Here is a 23,691-nt window from a genome sequence, read left to right on the forward strand (position 1 = left end):
TTACAAGTGGATACACTTACACGTTTTCTCAAACTAGGCGAATAATAAGCAAATATATAAATCTATATATACCTTCCTAGCTATATTGCATATATAGATCTATAAATAATATCGAAATAGGGGTATTTCAGAGAAACGTACATGAAATGCAATTATTTTTCAGAATATTAACTGGAACTTGCTTTGAAAACCAAGATCTATTTTTTCAATAGTCATAGTTTTTTCACTAATAGTTTATTTGTTGAAAAATAAACTTACTTTAAGATACTTTCCAACCCTTTCATTTTATTTTTGTGAAATGACTCTCTAAAGTTGTAAAAACTTATTCTTGTTTTGCAAACGGTGCATTAAATAACCCTAGAGTGTAAAATATTGCTTTTATGTATTTGTAAAAAAAACTATTAAGAAGTTAAAAGGTCGTTAAAATAGGTTCAATGTTCTTCAAAAGTAAACAGCTTAAATCCAATCGAAAGCACAATAAAACCCAACAGGTTTTAGGAACCACAATCATTAGATTATACTGCTCATTAAATTTATGGATTGTTTTCTGTCCATCCCAAATCAAAGATGCTGGCATAATTAAATCCATACGAGTGGCAAGCAAACATGTTTGTCCATTAAGTTGGGTCATAAACTACTCGAAGGTAAAATTTCACTTACAACATATATATAATATATTGGCTACTATAAAGTTTGGTAACAAAAGGTAGTTTACAACACAAGGGATTTAACGATACCAGGATTACTTGGTATCCTAGAGTGAAAACAAACATCGAAGTGGTAATGAAGGACCTGACTCATGCTACGCTGACTTTAAGTCTAAGTCCCTCTCCCTTTGGGTGCCCTCATAAATGGCTTGTCGTCTCATCGCCTCACGAAGTTGCTGCTGCTCGAATCTCCTGACGGACCACTGATACCTGCGGATGCCACATTGATTATTAAGTTATAAGGGCGCCGTACGGATTAAACCACAGCCACTTACCTGCAGGTCATCCAGTAGGCGATGGTGCCGCAGAAGAAGGAGCCGAAGCCCACGTGGGTGGACAGGTGGGTTCGCGAGGTGCCCAGAAAAGTCAGCAAGCCGATGCCGATTCCTCCGCTGATTCCGTAGAGAAAACTGTTACGAAAGCACGGGATCTGCGCCACATCGCGTCCGAAGATAACGAAGCTCTATGGGAGATAAAGCATAGTTAACGCTTTATCAGGCACCTGCTGCCCAATCGATTTATGTAATACATACCTTGGCGGGTTCCTCGGGTTCTTCGGCCATGCTGCAATTGCAATTTTAAAAGTCGAGTTGCAAAGCAAAACAAAACAAAAGTGTGACCCTACCGTAACTAAATAATAATACCACGGCCATATTAGGGGCATTCCCAAAACTGATTTCAAACTAGTTATACCACACCTATACACTAAGAATTTTAAACTTATAATTAATAATAAGTGAAACCTATATTTATAACTAAATTATGTTGAAATTTTTGCATACAAAATATAGCTTAAAACCTTTGCACCTAGTTGAATTGGCGCCTTATCGAAATCGCCGTTTATCGAACCACAAATCGATGACTCGCATCTCACACAAGAGTCGCTCTTATAATTGCGTTTCAAGCATTAAGCAACACTGGTCGACGCTAGCAAGAAGAATTTAATCACAATTTAATTTCTTTAGTTTTTTGGGTTTTTATTTAAATTAAGAGCACGCACCGAATCAAAAACGCAATCAGCGCCAATCGAATTGAGTTTTCAATCAGCAGACAGTCGTCAATTAAGGCCTCTGCCAATGTGCCCCAAACATCCAGCAGTGCAACAACACCCACACTAAAAACAAATTTTCAGGTGAGTAAATTAAGAAAACACAGAATGCCCAGGTGAATTACACAAATTCAGAGGCATATATGTGAAGCACAAATGTGTGTACGTGTGTGGCGCAGACTTTAAAGTCAGTCGAGACAAACCGACTGAACATAATCAACTGGCAATGCACGACACGTAGGCAGAAAAGTAAAACAAATTTGCAGTTTGCAGAGAGTAAGGCAACGTATTATCTATATACATGTCTCTGATAATCGCTCTTAAACTCTGGGTACTCCACAGTTCTTCGCCAGATGTTCAAACGTCGCCTCGCCAGCAACCGAAACCGAATTTCCACTAGCAACCGATTCTTCCAGGCCTTCAACTGACCCCACTGAACCCGATTATGGACGTATCCGCCTCCACATCGTTTGAATCCTCGCCGGACAAGAGAAACAGCACCTACGTGGGCGACAACACTTTCTATGACAGCGCCCTGGATCACCAGCTGTCCACCACGGCCTACAAGTCGTGCAATGGTAAGCAGCCAAACCTATACAAAGCCCTCAAGATCCTGAGTAGCAGAGATCCGCGATCGGAGGGCCACGTCTTCCGGGGGAATCACCCGTGCTTCCCGGAAGCAGACCAGTTTCAAGTAGAACTCCCTACATACGGGCAGGATACGGATATGGACTACAAGTTAACCGAAATGGGTCGTCACAGCGCTTCCTTCACAAATCCCGAGGATATAGGAGAATCGGAAGAAGACGACTTTGCTTCGAGAGCTATTTACGAGCAAAGGGACCTCATAGACGAGCACAACCAATTGGATCGCAAGGTCAATGCGCTCAAACTAAAACTTGTTGTTCTGCAAATCCAAACAAAACATCAGAAGCAAACGATCGGGAATCTTAAGCTGCAGAACAGCCAGAAGCTCAGCTTCAGTCAGAGTATAAAGAAAAAAATAATGGAAGCAGCCCAAGAGAGTCTGCAGTCGCAAGCGCCCGATACGTTTCCCGATCACTTAATATCGCAAATATTTGCGCCATTCGCGGACGACGAGAAACTTAATGATCATTTTAAGAATGTGGACTACGAACTGAAGCAAATAGTGCAGAAAATGTGCAGTCATGCCTACGAAAGCCAGAAGCCTCTCCTAAAAGACACTATCAGTGAGAAGATTAAGAAGCTCAAGCAGAGGCTTATTCAAAAGTATGAGGACCAGTTGGACAGGCAAAAGGAAAGCGAACAGCGAAACGCTTTAGCCATGAAGCACAAGTGTTTCGATCTGTTTAAGCAGTTCCTTTTAACCGACTGCCAAGATGAAAGTTGCAACGAAGATTATATAAAGAAGCTGGAAGCTCTGTATGAACAGAAAATCCTGAAGGAATAAATTATATTTACGTTATGTTTTGAATGATACAATTCTTTAAAACTCTCGAATCACATTGATTTTCTACAATCGTTCAAGCACAAAATCTGTAATACAATTTATACAATTCATATATATTTTATGTTGAATATTAGTAAACTTGGTGTCAGCCTTGATTAACTCATTCTTTTTATTTGATTACAATCCACAGAGAGCCTTATCAGTGAACTCAGCCAGAATCCTCTTGGCCACTCGAACTCGGCCAACAAGACAGCCAGTGCTGAATTCGGCAATGAATCCGCTGCATTCAAGACCCTCGGATCCCCGGCAGCTTTCAACAATGCCACGCCAGCGCTCAATGCCAGCATGCTGCTGATTCAGTCGGAGAGCACGGACACAAATACCTCGCAGGAGGAGGTGGACCCCAAGTCACAACTGGCCAACAAGACAATATTCAAGACGGATAATCCCAACCTGTCAATTATAGAAATTAACGATAACTCGATTAAGGAGGAGGACCTCGAGAAGGTGGTGCTGGTCGAGGGCGACAGTGTAAAGAATCTTTTGAAGAAGTCGCCCAGCAAGGAGACTTCGGCAAACGCTGACAAGAGACGCCGCAAAGAATCGCTGCTGCACACGAGCAAACAAAAATTGGACATTTCCATCGCTGAAGCTTCGGCAGCCGCCGATGGCCATAGCGAGAAGCGGGATCTGGTGCCGGTCATCGATCAGCCGCAGACCAAGCGCGAAATCACAATCTACGATACCATTGAGGAGTTCGAACAGAATCTGCCGTCGACGGTGACGCTGTTGAACACGCCCTTCGGCAGCAAGGTATATCTTGTGGGCACGGCCCACTTCAGCGAGGAGTCGCAGGATGACGTCTCTTATGTGAGTTTCTTACTTATTGAAAGATAGCTAGGTTTAATTGCGTATGCAATCTCTCAGGTCATTCGCAATGTCCGTCCAGATGTGGTAATGGTGGAGTTGTGTCCATCGCGCATACACATCCTTAAGCTCGATGAGAAGACCCTGCTGGAGGAAGCCAAAAGCATCAATATTCCCAAGGTAAGCATTCAGAGACCACAAATTTGGCAAAGTAACTGAATGTATTTATAATCCCCCTAGATTCGCGGAATCCTGCACACGCACGGCTACATCAACGGCATCTTTTTCATCCTACTGCTGCAGATGAGCGCTCAAATCGCCAAGGACCTGGGCATGGCGCCCGGTGGCGAGTTTCGTCGTGCCTTCGAGGAGATTCACAAGCTACCCGGTTGCATCTTACATCTGGGCGATCGCCCAATCCGCATCACACTTTACCGCGCTCTGCGCGCTTTGTCCATGTGGCAGACCATGAAACTGGTGTGGCGCCTTACCTTCACGGACAGCATCAGCATTGAGGAGGTAGAGGAATGCAAGCAGAGCGATCTGCTAGAGAAGCTGATGCAGGAGATGGCCGGCGAGTTTCCTGCCTTTTCGGATGTGTTTGTGCGCGAGCGCGACGTTTTCCTTTGCCACTCTCTGCAACTGGCTGCGCTGCCTCAGGCGGCGCCAGGTGGCCAACAGGTCCGTCCGGTACGTGTGGTCGGAGTGGTGGGCATCGGCCACGCCAACGGAATTGCCAAGATGTGGGGCACCGTCGATCCGAAGAAGATTCCGGCCATTCTCGAAATACCGCCAGCCAGCCTGGGACAACGCGTCTGCAAGTACACGCTGAAGTACGGCCTAATTGGCCTCGGATGCTACGGTGCCTTCCGTTTCTTCCGGCCCCGCCTGACCCGTTTCTTTTAGATGGACTGTGGACCAAGTATGAGGCGACTGTGTACCCTGTGTCTGCTATGTTAATGATTTTGTTATTAGTGACTAACGAATCCCTGCGCTGATTTACCATTTTTGGAGTGCGCTGCTGAAGCGAATTAGTTTTATTTTTCAATGATGTTTTGATAGACTCGTTTATATACGAAATATATCCATGGATGTATATACATACAAACCAAACAGGAAAGACCACAACACATAATCTTAGTTTTAAAACACCCAACACCAATTTCAAAGAAATCAATTGGTTTTTAAGATGGGACGCTGTTCCCTCTGATGGATTTTATCATTCCCATTTATCAGTTTGATGATTGATTCCAAATTAAAAACAAGTAGTAGAGTCGTAGAGAACCTAACACATTGTTATTGTTGACTAAAAAGAACCACATGTATATGATACCAAATTTTGCATAGTTAAGGCATCGTACCGTATTCCATGTTGTATGTACAAGGTTTCCTAGCAGGCCTGGCTTGTGTTGAGCTCGAGAATGCAGAATGCAATGTAAATTCCAATAACTACTACATATAGAACCCGCCTCAGCATTTGCATTACTTCATCTTCCAGTTCTACTCATAGATGTTGTTCATTCCGTAGCGAAAATCCAAACGTTAGCCTAGTACTCTGTAGAAATGTGTTATAATGCTAGAAAAAAAGAGGAATTTTACAAAACGAAAACCGAAACATACCAACCCTACATGTACTTTACTAACTATACTATACTATATACTATATCTGAGCGTTGTAAACGTAAACATGTTTTAAAAGTGCGAGTAGCAAGCGAACTAAAAACCGAAAATCAATCTGTAAATGTATCTTGTAGCTGCGTAGGTTTGCTAATCCGTACGTGGTGTTATGTAGCATTTAGAATAGAACTAACTTACCACCCGAAGCGAACGAGCCTTTGTTTGCAACTGACTCAAATAAATGTACTATATGTATTCCAGTCGACAACATGTGTGTTTGTTAACTTAATTTAAATGCAGAGGTGTTCGCTTTTCTTTTGTTTTTCTTTTATTATGTAATTTAAACGTATCTTAGCACTAAACGTCTCTCTTGTGTTGCTTTTGTTTCTAGTGTTTTCTTTTGTTTTGTTTTTTGTTTGTATGCCGTAATTGTTTGTTTGTTTCTTGTTATTAAAATTTTCCAACATTTGCATTTGTTTTTGCGATTATATGTAGTAACATATTTTCACTTACAATTGGCTGCAATACAAATAAAAATCTTAAGTTGTAACTGTAAAATTCTAAATAGTTACAAATTAAAGTCTAAATACGTAGTAAATTTTGAGGCGTGTTGTGTGTGGGGGATCATCATATTCATCATACTCCTCGTTTTCCTGCGTTGTTTTTAATGTTGTATTTTGTTTTTGTTTTGTTGGATTCTTTCTTTCGGGAGTTGGTAATGCAAATATGTATTGTATTTTAAATTAAAACATAGAAACTTGGAAAAATTCAAATCAAGCGCTGGCACAGGCGCGCAAGTAATCCGTTTCTCAACCGGAACAAAAGAACAAACGGCACGGAATTAGGGGACTCCACACATTCGACGGATGACTACTGCTGGGTTTTGTTTTGTTTCTCGTTAAGTTTTATCCTTGGGGACCGAATTCCACGGGGTCTACTGCTCCACAATGCTCGTACTACGCCGCCTACTCCTCCTCCTCCTCCATCTCCTCCATTTTCTTTTGGCCAGTTGTTGTGTGCTGGACTCCATTGCGCCACTGCCCGTTGTCATCGTCAACTCCAGCTCTCCCTCCAGCTCTCAGGTGCGGCCAGTTGGACAGCAGATGCCTACGGCGCCTCCGTTGACTCGGCCTTCACCTCCGTTTTTATGCTCGATGACAGATGATTATTAGGGTCGGGCGCACTCAGAGGCTAAAAGCAAGATGGTCAAGGATTAGCAACTCGGTACAGCGCGCTCGAGATGATGATAATGATGATGATGAGCAGAAGCCCCCCTAGCCTAGCCAAAACACTCAACTACGACTAACTAGCAACAAACACGGACTATTGAGCTGGGAGAACCACGCACACGACGACAACCACAACAACAGAGTAGTGTACGAGTATATATCTGATGAATCTATCTCGCAACATTGGCTAGCTGCTAAGCTAAATGGCAAATAGTAAATGGCAATAACTTTGGCAAACAACAACACACACAACACACAAGACAACAGAGGTACTTTTTGTTGGGAATTTGGATTTGTTTGTTGGACTACCTACCGATTGGCTACTCACAATTCCAAGCGGCAATCCGCCGACCTGGGGCGACAAGTGCGGCGGAACCGGCGACGGCAGGAGGGCGGCGGCTGCTGCAGCGGCCACAGCTGCAGCGGCAGCTTGAGCGACTGTCGTCGGACCGCCTCCTACGGTGCTGCCCAGGTTGGTTGTACTGTGGGGGCCATCGTGCGGTGTGGTGCTGTGTGCCCGGTGATGCAGTGCGCCTGTATAATAGCCGCCATTTAATCCTGGATTGTATTTCGATTTTGGTTGGTATTGGTATTTGGTATTTGGTAGTTGATATTGGTTGAAAGTTAGGTAAAGATTATGAAATGTTGCTGTTTGGTTGGTATTATGTGTTTATCGGGTTCTGAGCTGCCGAGTCAGTGTATTCAGGGGATCTAAACATGAGCGAAGTCTGGGGGATTTGGTTTTAGTGATGCAATATGATTGAGGAGAGGAACTGGCGCATTGCCCCTGTTGTATACGGTATACGAATAGTACACGGATGAACTCAATCAATCCCTTTGGACGGTGCGTTCTCCTTAGGGCTATAGATACAAATTGGCTAAGGCTACGAGAAATAGTACGGCTATCGGCATTTCCATTCATTGCTGACTTTGGCCAGGCCTTAGTAGTTAAAACTAAATGTGCTCTCTCTCTCTGCTCTGCTGCTCGCACTCAATGATGCCATGACAGCATCCCAGGATTTTAAACAAATTGGCGGGGCAATATAACATTTCAAACAAACAGTCTTGCAAACAAACACTGTCACACAAAATAGGAAACGAGGACGAGAATTTAACAGCTTCCAATTGGCAAGTTAAAACAATAATGGGTTCATTAAAGATTTTGTTTTATTTGTTTTTATCTTTTGTTTTTTTCTTTTTCTTTTCGTGTTCTTTTTTTCTGGAAAGGTTTTCTTGGTTTTTCATCAAATCAACTTCTCCGTCTCAACTTTTGTTTTGTTTCGCTTTTGTTACTTCATATCGTCAATTGTTACGCTTTTAATTTTATTTAGCTTTCACAGTTATTAAAAATATCCTTTTATACATTACAAAATAACAGTATTTTATTCTTTTGTCTCATTACTTTTACGTTTAATCTTTTATTTTTACGCTTATGCTTATTTATGCTTTACTTTGCTCATTTGTTGTTGCAGCTTGCTATATAGGATCGCGTGTGTGCGTGGGTGTGTGTTTGATGTGTGAGTATCTGTATCTGTATCTGCAACTGCTCTGTATCTGCATCTGTGTCTATGTTTTGTGTGTATGCGTGTATGCTTTGTGCTGGTAAATGTTTGAAATATTACAAAAATGTTTGTCCTTAAAAACCGATACGAAAGAAACATAAAAACCAAAAGAAGAAAAAACAAGTAAAAAGGAATCGGATTGGATTTCGGTTTGTATATATCTTTTGAGCGTTACCGGATAGATTGAAGATAAATAGGGCGGAGAAGTAGGAGGAGGAGGAGGAGTCAATTCAAACTGTTTGAAGCTTCTCGGTTTTAAACTTAAATTGCAAAATTGTACAAAATGATAGTCTTACAATTGTTGCGCACTTTCGTTTACATGTAAATATATATTCTCGTTAAATAAAATTACAATTTACACGCTAACAATGTTTAATGTGCCGCTCGCTGACGATTATATCCTTGTTATCATCGTGGTTCAGCTGCCTTTTATCGTTAAGGTAAATCTAGGTTCATTAATATTACATGTATTATCTTTTTTTGTTTTCTTTCTTTTTTAGCATTTTTGTAGTTCTTTCTGTTTCGCTTTAATATAATTTCTGTTATATTTTAAATGTACATAGACTATGCGTTAATTTAATTGTAGTTTTCTCCTTTCTATTTATAGATGTGGTTGAATTTAACGAGCCGAGTTGTCATCTATTTTATTTACTTTTACTTCATATATATATATATGCTTTAGGTATTAACTTCCTTGCTGTTTGCCTGTTTGTTGTAGCCAATCGAAAACACAAGAATGTACGTAAGGCGAAAATAAACTTGAATGATGAGATCATTTTGTAAATTAGAGCAGAGCTTGAGCAACAGAATAATAGTTTCAGTTAAACACTGTCCTCTGGGATGTGTTTTTTTTCGTCTTATTCGAACCATTTAACAATTGAAAGTCAGCAATGAATGGAGCAAAATAAGGTAACCAATTTTATTCTTAAGCTTACAAAATGTGTTGACGTGGGGAGTAAGTCGTATTGGAATCGTTTGCTTGGTTTTTCGGTAATAATATTAATTTGTAAATACATTGAATACATGGCTAAATACACAGAACATAATTAATTACTTTACATACTTTTTCGCTGATTGTTTCTAGTTTCGGTTAAAGTTAAAGCCGGATACTTGGGAGTGAGGGATGAAGGGAGTTGGGTCGCGAAACTTCAACAACAATAATCCATCATATTGTTTACTTTCACCTTGTTTTCATGTGTAAATTATCTTGAAACTTATTCGTTTATCTGTATATTCCCCATGTCACTATATATGCACGTATGTAATTGTTGTAGACTAAGGAGAAGACAATTGGCCACATGTAAACGCTGAGTCTTGAATTAATCTGAAGAAATCTAGCTTACTTGAACTTCACTTAAAGGAATTCTTACAAAGTTCGATAGCGATGGAGTTTGGAAACTCGATGAAAATACTCTAAAGATACTCAGAACGGCTTTTGAGTGCGTTCTCTGTTCTTGAAGGGCCAAAACAATGCATATACGTACACAGATACATATTGGATAAACGTAACTTTTGGCCAACATCGGCTGCGTTCTAATCCTCCTCATCGACGTCAAACATTCTGATCTTGGTGCAGCGCTTAGCCACTATGTATATATATATATATACATATATAAATATATATATATGTGTGCATATATATAGATCTATATATTTGTATAGCTTAAACTGTGTAACTTATATATCAACTCTTATAGCGTGTGTTCTTGAATCGTGCTTCAAATGTTATATACTCTCTCTGGCGCGCTCCACTCCCGTCGTCTATATATATATACTTTCGAATGAGTCAGAGAAAGAATAGAAGTATGTTTGGATGCTTGCTACATCTGTGTGCGTGTGCGCGTGTGCTTGTGTGGGTGTGCTATGGTATGGTGTGTGTGTGTGTAAAGTATGTGTGTGTTTTTCTTTTTAACGATTTCTGGTATTGTATTTTTGCTTGGATTTTGTTGGTTGATTTCTTATGTTCTTCTCATATTTTTTGTTTTGTTTCGATTTTTTGTTTTGTTTTACTTGTAATAACGCTCCCTCGCTCGCCTGTCTCTGTCTCTCTACTTTTCTTGATTTGATATCATTTGTAGTTTACCTTCGGGATAAACAGCCGCCGCCACGCCCCCGGCGGCAGCGGCAGGCGGCGTGCGCATGAAGTACTCCTTGTTGACACAATTCCTCAGCACGTCTGGAATATTGCCGACGATCGCCCGGCGGATCTCGGTGGCTGCCATTTCGCGCAGCTCCGTTGCGGACGCGTCGCTGAAGAAGGCGGCGTGCGGTGTGCAAATCAGATTTGGGGCATCCTTCAGTGCGCCCTGTAAGCCAAAATAGAACATTGGTTAGTTGCGATCACATTCGTCGTGGGTGCGGCGCCAACTCAGATTGCGTAAAATGTCTCGTTTTACAACAATCTCTTACTTGAAATACATTGTAAGGTTCGTTTTCGTGAACGTCCAGGGCGGCAGCTCTTATCCTTCCCTGCTTCAGCGCCAACGCCAGGGTCTCGTCATCGACCAGACCGCCGCGTGCGGTGTTCACCAGAAATGCACCAGGTCGCATCTGTAGCGAAATAATATTATTACTCAATAAGCTAGATACATTTGAGAGAAACTCCTGCTCACCTGTTTAATTGTGAATTCATTGATTAAATGATGGTTGTGCTCGTTGAGCGTGCAATGCAGTGAGACGCAGTCGGACTGGAAAAGCAGGTCCTGCAGCGTGTAGACGCGAGTTAGGCCCAGCGACTTGTCGATGCCGTCGGGCAGGTAGGGATCGTAGAAGATGACGTTGAAGCCGAACGCCTTAGCCCGCAGGGCCACGGCGCTTCCAATGCGGCCCAGTCCCACCAGACCCAAGGTGTCGCCGCGGATGCGTGCACAGCCCTGCGTCGAGAAAATAAGCAGATGGTGGTGTTCCAGTTAGATGCATTCAAAGGTGTACTTGGTATCGATTAAATATTAATGCGTTCCAGCTCCTCTATAATTTATAACTAGCTGAAAGTCTTGCTTATATGCAAATCATGCTTTGCAACACCCAATTTGCATTTGGATTGGATGAAGTAATTTGAATACGGCTTTAAGCTATAATATAGCCACTGAATTCAGTCGGTGAAATAATAATTCGTTAAATATCAAAACCATCTTCATTATCAGAAATCCATGGCAAATGAAACCATTCGTTTAAATTAAGCTATACAAATGTCATGATGACTAGTTTTTATCAATACTATTCGCAATCGTCCAACTTAAATGGACATAGACACATCTTTTTCCCTTTATGTTTGTAAATATATGTAGGTTCTATACTATCTTTAATCTATGTACGTGACTAGCATAAATAATACCAACTGACTTTTCGCTTGCTTCTAAAAATTTTCCTGCTTCGCGGGGAGCTTAAGCATTACTTGATAAGAATACCTATTGCAATCAATATAATGACGCAGAATTTCACCGATTCTACATATCGTTTTTGGCCCATGACTTACATGCGCTGCCTCCCGCACTTGTTCCGGTCCGGTGAACTTCTTGCCCTCGCGCACCATGTTCGCTAGCCAGTATGTTCGCCGGTAGAGGTTGAGGATGAGGCACATCGTCGTGTCCGCCACCTCCTCGACTCCGTAGCCGGGAACGTTGCACACGGCGATGCCCAGTTCGCCCGCCGCCTTCACATCGATGTTGTCTGTGCCGCTGCCGATGCGCACGATAATGCGTAAAGCTTTGAACTTCTCAAGATCCTCCTTTGTCAAGATGATGGTGTGCCACATCAGTGCTCCCACTGCCTCGTTGAGGACCTATTCGCAATTAGATAAAATACCAATTATTAGAGTTATGTCAGAGAAGGGATGTATGTAATCATCAACTTACCTTCTCGTGTATTTCGGAGGTGCTCTGTGCATCGCAAAAGGCCACCGTGGCCACATCCTTAAGGATGGGCATCTCGATGGAGCAGTCGCGTCCATCGAGCAGGGCCACCAGTGGGCGTGCTTGCAGCGGTCCGTTGGCAAAGCTGCCCTTGACATCGATGCGCGAACGCTTCGGCATCATCAGATTTTTGTCCATTTCGCTGTTTTCAATCTGTCTGCTGCTGTCCTCTGCTCTTCGTCGTCGTCGTCGTAATAATAAAACTTTTGCCCTTTTCCGGCTGTGGTTTTCTTTTGATTTTTCTGTCAGTGACTACTACCTCGTTTCGGGGGGCGCTGGGCGCAGGCTGGTATGGAATCCCTTTTATCGTTTTTCTGGCTGGCCAACCGCTTTCAGTGGCTCTAATTAAATCAATGAAAAAAACCTTTTCAAGACTACGATGCAAACGCTGCAATCATTTTTGGCGCTTCATATTGAAATCGAGAATCCTGCAATGGAAGCAACAAGAACACATAACACATAAATTAAATGGAAAACATGAAACATGATGTAGACCAAAAACAAGAGGGGGAAAAAAAAGAAACAAAAAAGAAAATAAGCAAACAGCTCATGTCAGCAAAATTTGGCTGATGACAAGTTTCGTTTGGATTTTGCCAATATCAGCGATAAAGCTACATTATTGTCGCACTCACATCGCTGCCCCTTCTACATCTCCCTCCTTTCCCGCCCCATGGAGTGGCTTAAGCGTAAAGAGTTGGGGGATTGGGATTCGGAGTGGCATTTTGGGGGAGAGGTGTCATTGCAGAAACATAGAAATTCAACACTGTTCACATGCGACCATCGACAAAATCGTCTGGAGCGGAATGGCCTGTGCCCCCCCAAACCCATTCCCGTCTTTCCGTTTGTATGAGAGTATGAAAGGGCGTTTCTTGTTGGCCAGCTGGCTGAAATACATACACCTCCTCGTCGACGGCTTCGTGCCACCAAATCCAAACTGAACTTATCGGACGCTTGATTAGACACGGGAACGGGTCTCAGGAACCCAGAAGAGCAAGGTACTGTACCCACACACATCTGGTTTGTCACCGAGTGGATACGGATTACGTGTAGCGGACCGCGCGGCCTTATCTTATCACCACGACACTTCTCGGCTATCTGACGTGGAACGGCGTGGGGGCAACGGATGGTGGGCTTCCAGCTCGGCGTGATGGCAATGTGACCGATATATATGACGGGGTTCTAGGTAAGTGTGAACATCCAGAAGGTTGTTGAATGTACAGCGCATTTGTTTACTCGAAGGTTTTACTATATCATCAAGTTTGATTTGAAGACTATTCGTAGATATAGTCCGAATATGGGAGCACATATAGAAATGGTTGGCATGCCTGGATGATTCCCAATCAACGTACTTTAACCACTAATGACAATAGTTCCAGATAAGCCTCGTCTTATCGCCACTTCTAATTTGAATGACTATCGTATTCGTAGGTGGACTAACCAGCTGAGTGAGCCAGTGGCTATCAATAAAATGATAATTATTGCGATCACATGAAATTACTTAAAGCTACATTTATAGCCATCCGAAACCACATCGCGTGAATAGTTTTTGCTATATACCAGCGGAGATTCACTATGCAGCGCTGATAAGAGCAGCAAATCGGAACAATAAGAAATATATTGACAGCACAGATATATGTCTATATAGCTACTGTCGCATATGTATATATTTTGTGCGTGATAAGCCGTCAATGACTGCCGCTGCCTCCACGGGCAATAGGCTATAGGCTATGTTTAGACACACATCTGCCCCACACCACACCACCCGAATCCCTGCCTGCTGCCTGCTCCATCGGTCACTTCCCATCAGCCATGTGTCACGTATTGTGCAAAAGTATGAAATACGTTCAAATGCGGCAACCGACGAGACTACAATAATAATAGCAAAAAACAAAAAAAAAAATATACAACAACTTGCACAGATACTGCGGGGGAAATAACGCTCGAGCGAACGTTCGCCAAATCGCAAGCCAAAATACAGAAATAAAGAAATAAGCAACGCAATTATGACATCGGGCAATGGAAAAAAATATCCCAGCACAATCACATCACCCCCCAACCGCCACAACGCCACCTCCCCCTGCCAATGGCAAGCGTACTATAAACGTATATATACATATTTATATATATATATATGTATACATTTATCAAGTGAATAGCCAAAGTCAAGTGGGCGCAACGCTTTGTTAATTTTCAAGCAATTTCTCTCTGTGACCAGAATTTGTGGCTCATGTGGCTGTGGATTTTTTGATTCGCATTTGTTTACTCGGAAATGTATTCATGATAGAGGTTGGTGTGCGTGGATAAGCGGCTCAAGTTATTCGCAAATGATTCACTGCACTTGGTATGCTAATCCACTCATTCGACTACTTCGATTTAAGTTTACAATCAAAGTACTTGAGTTTCAGTTTCCTTATAGACCTAAGTTACACTTTTGCCACAACTTGGCGGCAGAAAGACCCAAACAACTCTTTCGAAACACACTCGAAATGGAAAATGTCAGTCGAGAGTTGATAAAGCGCGCCAAAAACCAGTTTTACTCGAGCTTGCTCTGGCTGGATTCGCCTTTTACTCTTATTTCGAATCTCTTTCTGTTGCTGGAATGCCTGAAGTTGCCACAGGATGTGGCATTCGCCGAGTGCGAGCGCCCACGCCTGTGGCAGTGCCACTTTTCTTCACCCGACGACTCGCCTTCGCGAATCCAAACCACCGAATCGAGCGAAAAACCTGTTGACGCCCGCGGCCAGTGAGCAGGAATATATATCAAATCATGGCATATAATTCAACGAGCTGAAAATCGCATCCAGCGAGGCATTATAATAAATCACTTCTAGCGCCGCAGTGTGTACAGTAAGTCGCGGCCGCGTATCTAACAGATACATTCTCTGATGCCGAATGTGACGTTGCGCGCGGCTACCTGAGTCCGGTGTGTCCGATGATACCGATGATTCCCATTCTCGTTCCCATTCGGATTCCGATTCTGATGCCGTACAAGCCGACTGACTAGCCGCCGGCTGTCTAACAAACAAGCCGGTCGCATTTGGCCAGCGGAGCAGCCAGTTTGGCTGGATTATGGCTGGTTCTTAACAATATCTTGAGGGTAAGCAATCAGTAAAGGGGCAATAATTGCTTTAGAGGATTTGTAGACAGCCCTAAATACCGATCATATATCTTGCTCTTGATTAAGATATCGATTAGATTAGATACTACTGCTTTAAGTTGCAGTACCTGACCGATTGATATGAAATTTGGTATGCGGCTGGTGGTTATGAAAACAAACAAATCGTCTTTGGCCACCAACGCTCCAACTCAGCAGCTGTGGCAGCTATTATAAATTTTCCATTGCAAGTTTCAGGAAAAAAGAATAACACAACAGTAGCTGCGTGCTGGCTTTAAAACCCGGTCAGCACTGTCCAACTGGAGGAGGAGCACAGTAACTCCAGAGCACCGATGACGATGGCCGCGCGCACACATATCTCTTTTTATGGACAGGGAACGGAGCAGCAGCAGAGGCAGCAGGCGGCACAGCAACAAACCAAAACCAAACCAAACCAAGCCAAAGCGAAAAACCGGTTTATCAACATGAAACGACAAGGCAGACGATAACAGAGTGGCGGCAAAAAGAGGAAAGTCAGCGCGCTAAAGAGCCGCTGGCGAACTCGGCGGTGTGCGCCTGGGTTCTTTTTTCCACTCGATTTTATTTTCATTTCTTTTGCTCGTTTTTGCCACAATTTCAGGCAGGAAAAGCCATGTTCGCTTAAATTGTTTGCTGCGTGTATGTGTGTGTGCGTTGTGTGTGTGTGTCGAGCAGCCTTAAAACACGTTTAAATAAGTCATGCGCATTTGTGGGCAACAACTTTTAAAGCACAGTTGAGATGCTGCTGGTGGGAAATGGTGGAAATGCTGCTCGAGGGTTGGGAAATCGACAACTGCAACTGGAAAATTCAAAGTGCAACTGCTCATGCGTCGTTGCTGCGACGACTGCCAGTGATTTTTCAACTTTAAGTCAGTCGTCGTCGTCGGTGCTCGTAACTTGTTTACCCCACTCCCTCCTCCTTTTTTTTTACTTTTGCCTGAATTAACGGCTGCTGCCGTTTTGTCGTGACGTTGCGTTCCCGCGCTTTTCCTGCCCGACGCCCCCGCTCCACCCCGCTGGCTAACCATTTCAGCTTTCTGTTTCATGCATATGCGCTTAAAGCCGGCTTTCAAGATGACGCCAAAAGCCTCGTGGCTCGCAGTAACTAAAGTGTTGGCCACTCCACATTGAGCGGCGATATTAATGCCACAATATTTCGGCACTCGCAAGTGCGATTTTTCAAGCCGGCGAAAGTTGTGGGTATACTCTTACATCATAAATAAGTGGCAAATAATGCAGTTGCTATAAGTGAATTTATAGAATTTATAAATGGGATTCTAGAAATGAAAATAGAACATGGAAAATGCAAGAAATTCAAACCAGAAATGGTTTAATTGCTAAGATATCTAAATGTTTAATTCATTTTTCGCCAAAAATCTTTCTATAGATTTTCCAGTGGGAAATCAAAGCATTGCGTTTTCCAAATCGCTTCCATAAATAACCGTGCGATAACAGAGTTTTCCAAAACGCGCACAAACAAATCAATTTAAATTTTGAGATTGTTTTAGCCAGATTATTCCACCTACAAGTGGATAGACACAACGAATTAACTGGGTAAATTTCCGAATTGGCCATTTTCGCTGATATTCACTGCAAACGGGCGGTTGGAAAAGTGCAGATAAAGCGATTACGAGCGAGTTCGGACCTTCAGCAATAATTTAGCCATGGTATTTACTGTACTACCAAACGAAAGCACTTAAACTGTTTGCCTGACATTGGCCAATGTTTTCATTTGTCTATGTATGTATGTATGTAGGTGCCATTCTGCGTTGCTTTCCCATTGTTTTCCCCCGCCTTTTCTCGTATTTCCCACTTGTTTTTTGGTTTTTGTCTTGTTGTTTTTTTTTATAATATTGATTGGTGGTGCGCGCGGTCTGCGAATGACGCAAATTGAAAAACTGCAAGCCAGCATAGCCGAGTGGCAAGTGACCAGAAGTGGGAAAAAATCAAATGAAATACAACTTATATATATTTATACATATATATATTATTGCCTCGCACGCTTACGAATTGCTGATGCTGCGTTCTGCGGCTGCTTGGCTATTTCTATTTATTATTGTTGCCATATCGCTGCATCTGTTGTTTTGGACGGATTTGGCTGAGCCATCTGAAAGTGTGTGTTTTCTGTTTTCATTTGAAAAGTGCTTGCGCAGGGGTATCTCAGCTATGGCGAAATGTTTGCCACCAAACATGCAACGATTAGCTGGGAAAAATACACTTTTCCATCGCTTTAAAAGTGTTCAACTGTCATTCATTTGCAATAAATGTATAAATTGGAAATTTCAGATTTTAGGGTATTAGAATTGCATTGTATTTGCCTTTCAGATCGATAGAGATAGAGCGCAGAAAAAAAAGTACAAATGAGGCACACATGGCTGCCATTGTGTTTCTGGTCGAATTTTAGTTCCTCGGACTTGTGTGTTTAAATTTAAACGTTTGCCTGCTATTTCGGTGGCTGCTTTCGCTTTGTTTTGCGCCCCGTGCACCACCAAGTGTGAAATTCTTTGGGCAGGTGTGCATTTTTTCACGCGCGCAGTCGGCGGCAAACACACAACAACAAACATTGTGCAAAAACACAGAGCATCAAACGGAATAGGGGAGGAGGCGGCGTACGAGGCGTGGCAGTGGGCGGCATTGCCTGGCATTGACAATAAATAACCGTTAGCTAGTGGGAGTGGGCAGCCCATACACAATCAAATTTATTATTTGCCAAAAAAGGGCAGTGACAAGAAGCGGAAAACGTTGTTGCGCCAAAAAACGAGTAACAACAAATTCAGCAACGTGTACAGTTATCGATGGACTATATATACGTATAGAAAATTCCATGGCAATGCAAATATTCAAGTGGAAACGGGAAAAGCGGCTCTCTCTGCCACATATTTCCATATTTCTATTTATTCTGTAGCAAAAACTACAATGGGAAGCGGAAAATCGTATTGAATAGGAATTCTCAACGACTGTAATACACATTCATATGCTAATAACTATAAATTTAGGTGTTTTTATAAAGCAAATTCGTCAGCATTCCATTTTAGCCCAATACAACGAACATTTAGCCAACAATTTTCTAACCGTAATTAACTTCAACTTTAAGCCAATCGATAATTTTAATTGTGCCTGCTGCTTTTAAGGGTTTGTAATCAGTTTAGATAACCCAAAAGTGCGCAAAAAGTTGCGGGGAGTACAACAAATAACTAAACAACTAACACAGTCGCTATAATTTGAACTCTTTATGTGGCAGAAGTTCGTCTGTATTTCCGTTTTTTGGCAAAAACAAAAACACCATTTGTAATCCTCTCCGGAGTTTTGAGCACTTCGAGCAACACCAACAACATTCCCGTTGCAAGTGCGGCAGTTGGTGGCTGGGAGGGGAGAGGTTTAGAGACGGGGGGAGCACAGAGTTGCTTGTCTGTCTGCCTCTTCATGTGTGCGTGTGTGTGTGTATGACGTATACGTTTGTATGTGTGTGATGGGTACAGGCACGTCGAACAGTGAAAGGGCGAACGAACAAGAGAGAAGAGAGAGCGATAGAGATAGAAGAAGCGACGACAAAAACACGACAAGCGCAAAAATTGTAATAAAACTAGAAACAAGCATCAATTTGAATGGACATTCGTAAGTTGATCAAACTTTTTCACTTGGTTGTGTATTCAAATCGGCATAAACACACACAAACAAACAATCGCAACGGTTGTTGAGTAAGTGTGTGCGCTTGTAATTTGCAATCAATATGCGGGCGCAAGAAATAAAAGCTATTTATACTTTTAAAGCTTTGATTCGCGGAGAAGAAACGATAAGCAGCACTTTCACCCTTTAAAGGCTTTTAATCCGAGCAAAAGAACGAAAACTCCCGGTTGAAATGTGTCAACATGAGGCTTTAGTTGGTTTTCAAACTCGTTGCTTTCGGCCTCTCCCTCCCTTTCTCTCTTACACTCCCGCTCGCTCGCTCTTTCTCTCTCTCTCTCTGTCGCACCAAATGTGGCGGCGGCAAAACAACAACGATGAGACAGCATGTTGCAGTGGCGTGGTCAAAAGGGGGGTGCTTGAGAAAAGGGGGACGTTGCGCAGTGAACCTTGCGTGTGTATTGTCACTAGGCGGGCGGAAAAAAAATATAAATTACAAAGAGAGTGTATGTATCTGTGGCTGTGTGTGTGTGCGGGGAAATTATTGCACAATTTTATTTATGTTTTGCATAGAATATGGCAGGCGTTGCTCACTCGCTCTCTCTCTCTCTCACTCACTCACACACGCACGCACTCGACTTTTGCATTAAACCGCAACAATACTTGGTCATGTGTGTGTGCGCACCCACACACGCACACCCGCATCACCTATACAGGCAAAAGTAGTTCCGCTTTAAAATTCATCAGAATTCTGCACGTTTAAATTTTTCTTGTACACGTTTATCGCACACTCACACGCACGCACGCACACAGGCACAGGCGCACACTCGTTGCAAACAGAAAGGCAAATGGGAAATATATGGTGTAGTAATCCGTGGAAAAATCGCCGTTGCCGCGGATTTTCGATTGTGGTATTATTAAATAGCTAAAACGCAATCAGCGGCGCACAATTTGATTTTCAGCTCTCGTTTTCGCCTATTTTTCTCTCGCTTATTCGCCTATTCCTTTGTGGCGGCGGCGACGGCGGCGTCGGTTTTTTTCTCTCTTTTCTTTTTCTTTTTTTTTTTGCGAGTTCACAATTGGACAGAAATTCACGTGCCAAAAACGCGGCCACACACAATTTTCGGTGACAAACACTTGGCGGCGGGTCTCATGCACCGTTGTCGACCACTTTTCACAAATTTTATGCACTTTTCGGGCAGTTTTCCCACAATTAATTTACCAGCAACGCGTCCAAATTCCACTCGCAGCTTTCAAAATGGCGGAATACGAACACGGCAGATTTTTAGGTTTTAGTACAGCAATGACGCTATGCGAACAGTGTGACCGCACATGGGTCGTTCGGAAATACCACGGTGCGCGCAGGCAAACTGCAAGAATTATGGTATAGTTCGAAATGTTGGTCGAGAATACCAACTTTTGACTTCCGCGAGTTTTACTTGTATTTGAAATGCGATTATATGTATAGAAATTAAAAATAAAAAACAACACTTAAATAAAATAACATTATCCTTTGTATTTTATTTTATTTGTGTCATTTATTATTCAGAATAAAAAATTAATAATGCTAAATATGATTATACCCAAAAGACGAAATTTAAATACTTTATGCAGCCCTGAAGAAGTGTGACCGCAGACCAGCGAAACCAGAGAACGTGCGTATTTTAAAAACAAGACAACGGTCACACTGCTGTACCAATAACAAAGAACTCGTTTTTTCTACAAGTAACGGCCAGTTAATAGCTCTAACTAACCAACCAGACCGATTAGGGATCTCGCAAAAAATGTCGGTCAGAAGAGCAACCCATGCAGGCAGCTGGTACACGGACTCGGGTGAGTAACTACCCAGCTGCGGCCCAAAAGATAACACAATCAATTATTGCATCGCCCGTGAGTGTGGGATAAACGCATATGTATTGCACCTGTGCGTGTTTGCATGTGTGTGTGTGTGCGGGTAATGAACCTTAGGGCGAACCAAAAATGTAATTACATGTCACCTATTCAGAAGTTCTTTTCCGGATCCGAGCCAACCGCGTTCCGAATCTCGTCCATGCGATCGTATGCGATTTCGGTGGCCCAGCACAGACGCTTCTCCAGCTCGCTGTTGCGCCGCCGCTGCTGACGCAGTGCATCCAGTCCGCGTTCCAGCTGAGTGCATGCCTGGAAGAAGGTGCTCAGCTCGGGAATGTCGCCGAATTCGCCGGGATGACGACGGAATCCCTGCGTGGCGTCCGTGGATAGCTTGTCCAGGCGATTCTGCAGGAAACGCTGGTCGAACATCATCTGCAGCTCTGCAGTCGTCGCCTTGCCCAACTCGTTGTTGGATTCGTTCAAGTGCAGGTCCCTTATGCGGTCCTTCAAGCCCGTGAAGCTAACCGACTCCAATTTCTCGCCAATGCCCTGGAAGAGCTCGTAGCTTTGCTTCAGCTCCAGCTGCATCTTCCGGACATCGTCGTCGATGCTTTTGGCCGCGTGCGATTCCAGGAAGTCGGCACGGGCACTGGCATCCATGGGCGGTGCGTCATATCCTGATCTTATCGAAAAGCTCGAGGATGTGGAGACCGGATCCGAAGCCTTTTCCTCGGCTCCACCTCCAGTTAAACGATCTTCAGATGATCTGTTGCCCGACGACGAACTCTTTGTACTGCCAGCGGACGAGGAGGAGGTCTTACTATTGTTCTTCTTGGACTTCCTCGATTTTGCTGTCCTGGTTTTCCTTATGGGCCCGAAAATGGGCAGCGGATTGGGACTCAGGAGCAGTTCCTGTGACGCCTCCCTATCGGAATCATCCGCAGCCCTGTTGCAGGATTATAAATGGATTGATGTTCTTCCTATTTATATATATATAACTTTGTAACTTGATAACTTACTCTTGAGATAATATAGCGGTAAGCTCGTTCCGAATGCGATTCATGAGCTCATCGCTTTGTTTTTCCTTATCAGTTTCCATTGCGGAGTGTTCAACTAAAATTTAAATCAATATTTAATAACTTTATATCGCTGCTGTGATAAGTCTCGACTCAGCGAAAGTCGTATAAACCAGGAAATATTTGTTTGCTTGCTGCTAGGCAACGACAGGCCAACTATTTTCGTTGATTTCGAAACTGAAACCAATTCGTGAGCAGGAAATTATGGTTTACGATATTGTTTATTCGTTATTAAATGCATTTAACTTGCTTTTCAGGCGCCGAGCTCTCCGGGCAGTTGGATCGTTGGCTGGGTGCCGCCGATTTGTCCCATGGACCGGCTCGTGCCATCATTGCTCCGTAAGATTTAGTCGTATTCTTGCAATAAGCACCATTGAACTTACTGATCGGTATTCCACAGACATGCTGGATATACGTACTGTGGAGCCTGCGCTGCCTTCGCCTATCGCCAAGTTAGCCCAGTTGTCGTGTAAGAAGTTCACATTCGAGATTTCCGCGAAGACAATCCGGTTTTATTGAACCTTTGCTTGCAGCAAGCGAATCTTCATACTGGGTCCCTCGCATCATGTGCGTCTGCGTGTCTGCGCCTTATCCGCGGCGAAGAAGTACAAGACACCCCTCTATGATCTCAAAATCGATTCTCAGAGTATGTTGATATTACAAATACCAGGTGCATTGCATGTTTTATTGATTCGACTTCCTAATTATGTTTAGTCAACGCTGAGCTTGAGAAGACTGGAGAGTTTACTTGGATGAGCATGAAGACTGACGAGGATGAACACTCCATCGAGATGCATTTGCCCTACATTGCCAAAGTGATGGAGGAGTAAGTGGTTTTGTATATATGCACGAGGCGTTTTACTAAGCAATAGCACTGCTGCAGCTACAAGGATCAGTTCACCATTGTGCCTATTCTGGTGGGTTCGCTCAATCCCGAACAGGAGGCGCAGTACGGCAGCCTGCTGGCCCCGTATCTGATGGACCCCACCAATCTGTTTGTGATATCTTCCGACTTCTGCCACTGGGGCCATCGCTTCAGCTACACCTACTATGACAGCACCTGCGGAGCGATTCACAAGTCCATCGAGAAGCTGGACAAGCAGGGCATGGACATCATCGAGTCGCTCAGTCCGCACTCCTTCACCGAGTACTTGCGCAAGTACAATAATACGATATGCGGACGCCATCCCATCGGAGTGATGCTGGGCGCTGTGAAGGCGCTGCAGGATCAGGGCTACGACAAGATGAGTTTCAAGTTCCTCAAGTATGCCCAGAGCAGCCAGTGTCAGGACATTGATGACTCCAGCGTCAGCTACGCCTCCGGATCCCTCGTCTTCGAGATGTGAACGCACTCAAGTATTTAAGCCACTCGACGGCATCTAATTATTGCTATTTAAACGTAACGTTTTTATATTTACTAGCATCAAATTGAAAATTTAACAATAAATCCCAAATCCCCAACCGGTTTTAAATTAGACGGCATTGTTTCAACAATTACAATAAATGCAATTATCAATTAAAATTAAAGCTCCTTTTGATAATTTAGCTTTGATTATTAGCATAGATTTAGTTGATTTAAGTGGAATTGAATAAAAATACCCATTCGCAGCATGTGAACTTCCATTTAAGTTAAT

At 43.1% G+C, this 23,691-nt stretch overlaps 5 protein-coding genes across 14 annotated transcripts; 2 read left to right on the plus strand and 3 right to left on the minus strand.

Annotated features, from left to right (window-relative positions):
• Positions 1 to 650: 650 nt before the first annotated feature.
• Positions 651 to 1,347, minus strand: LOC117143252 (cytochrome c oxidase assembly protein COX20, mitochondrial). The gene is made up of 3 exons (XM_033307812.1): positions 1,241 to 1,347; positions 983 to 1,170; positions 651 to 917 (listed from the first exon to the last, which is right to left on the minus strand). Exons 1-3 carry the CDS (start codon positions 1,268 to 1,270, stop codon positions 803 to 805), a joined length of 333 nt encoding a protein of 110 aa, XP_033163703.1. The 5' UTR covers positions 1,271 to 1,347; the 3' UTR covers positions 651 to 802.
• A 250-nt stretch (positions 1,348 to 1,597) lies between these two features.
• On the plus strand, positions 1,598 to 5,936 carry LOC117144911 (traB domain-containing protein). 2 transcript variants are annotated; one of them, XM_033310347.1, is made up of 5 exons: positions 1,598 to 1,839; positions 2,098 to 2,333; positions 3,378 to 4,057; positions 4,115 to 4,234; positions 4,295 to 5,936. In XM_033310347.1, exons 2-5 carry the CDS (start codon positions 2,201 to 2,203, stop codon positions 4,958 to 4,960), a joined length of 1,599 nt encoding a protein of 532 aa, XP_033166238.1. In that variant the 5' UTR covers positions 1,598 to 1,839; positions 2,098 to 2,200; the 3' UTR covers positions 4,961 to 5,936. The 2 variants fall into 2 exon arrangements, with proteins under 2 accessions (XP_033166238.1, XP_033166239.1); XM_033310348.1 differs by lacking the exon at positions 1,598 to 1,839 and adding an exon at positions 1,948 to 2,031.
• A 143-nt stretch (positions 5,937 to 6,079) lies between these two features.
• Positions 6,080 to 20,460, minus strand: LOC117144912 (C-terminal-binding protein). Of its 9 annotated transcripts, none has more exons than XM_033310355.1 (8): positions 20,353 to 20,460; positions 12,317 to 12,801; positions 11,938 to 12,243; positions 11,075 to 11,335; positions 10,881 to 11,012; positions 10,546 to 10,768; positions 7,214 to 7,434; positions 6,080 to 6,862 (listed from the first exon to the last, which is right to left on the minus strand). In XM_033310355.1, exons 2-8 carry the CDS (start codon positions 12,509 to 12,511, stop codon positions 6,779 to 6,781), a joined length of 1,422 nt encoding a protein of 473 aa, XP_033166246.1. In that variant the 5' UTR covers positions 12,512 to 12,801; positions 20,353 to 20,460; the 3' UTR covers positions 6,080 to 6,778. The 9 variants fall into 9 exon arrangements, with proteins under 9 accessions (XP_033166246.1, XP_033166244.1, XP_033166242.1 ...); XM_033310353.1 differs by having other exon boundaries at positions 7,229 to 7,458; XM_033310351.1 differs by having other exon boundaries at positions 7,214 to 7,458.
• Positions 20,461 to 20,914: 454 nt separating this feature from the next.
• Positions 20,915 to 23,534, plus strand: LOC117145427 (protein MEMO1). Its single transcript, XM_033311074.1, has 6 exons — positions 20,915 to 20,963; positions 22,315 to 22,396; positions 22,458 to 22,526; positions 22,591 to 22,703; positions 22,772 to 22,883; positions 22,941 to 23,534. Exons 1-6 carry the CDS (start codon positions 20,915 to 20,917, stop codon positions 23,401 to 23,403), a joined length of 888 nt encoding a protein of 295 aa, XP_033166965.1. The 3' UTR covers positions 23,404 to 23,534.
• LOC117145428 lies at positions 21,014 to 22,132 on the minus strand. Its single transcript, XM_033311075.1, has 2 exons — positions 22,001 to 22,132; positions 21,014 to 21,927 (listed from the first exon to the last, which is right to left on the minus strand). The coding sequence occupies exons 1-2, from the start codon at positions 22,078 to 22,080 to the stop codon at positions 21,132 to 21,134; spliced, it is 876 nt and encodes a 291-aa protein (XP_033166966.1). The 5' UTR covers positions 22,081 to 22,132; the 3' UTR covers positions 21,014 to 21,131.
• Positions 23,535 to 23,691: the final 157 nt, after the last annotated feature.

The sequence above is a fragment of the Drosophila mauritiana genome, chromosome 3R (genome assembly GCF_004382145.1).
Source record: "Drosophila mauritiana strain mau12 chromosome 3R, ASM438214v1, whole genome shotgun sequence".
NCBI classification, from domain to species: domain Eukaryota; kingdom Metazoa; phylum Arthropoda; class Insecta; order Diptera; family Drosophilidae; genus Drosophila; species Drosophila mauritiana.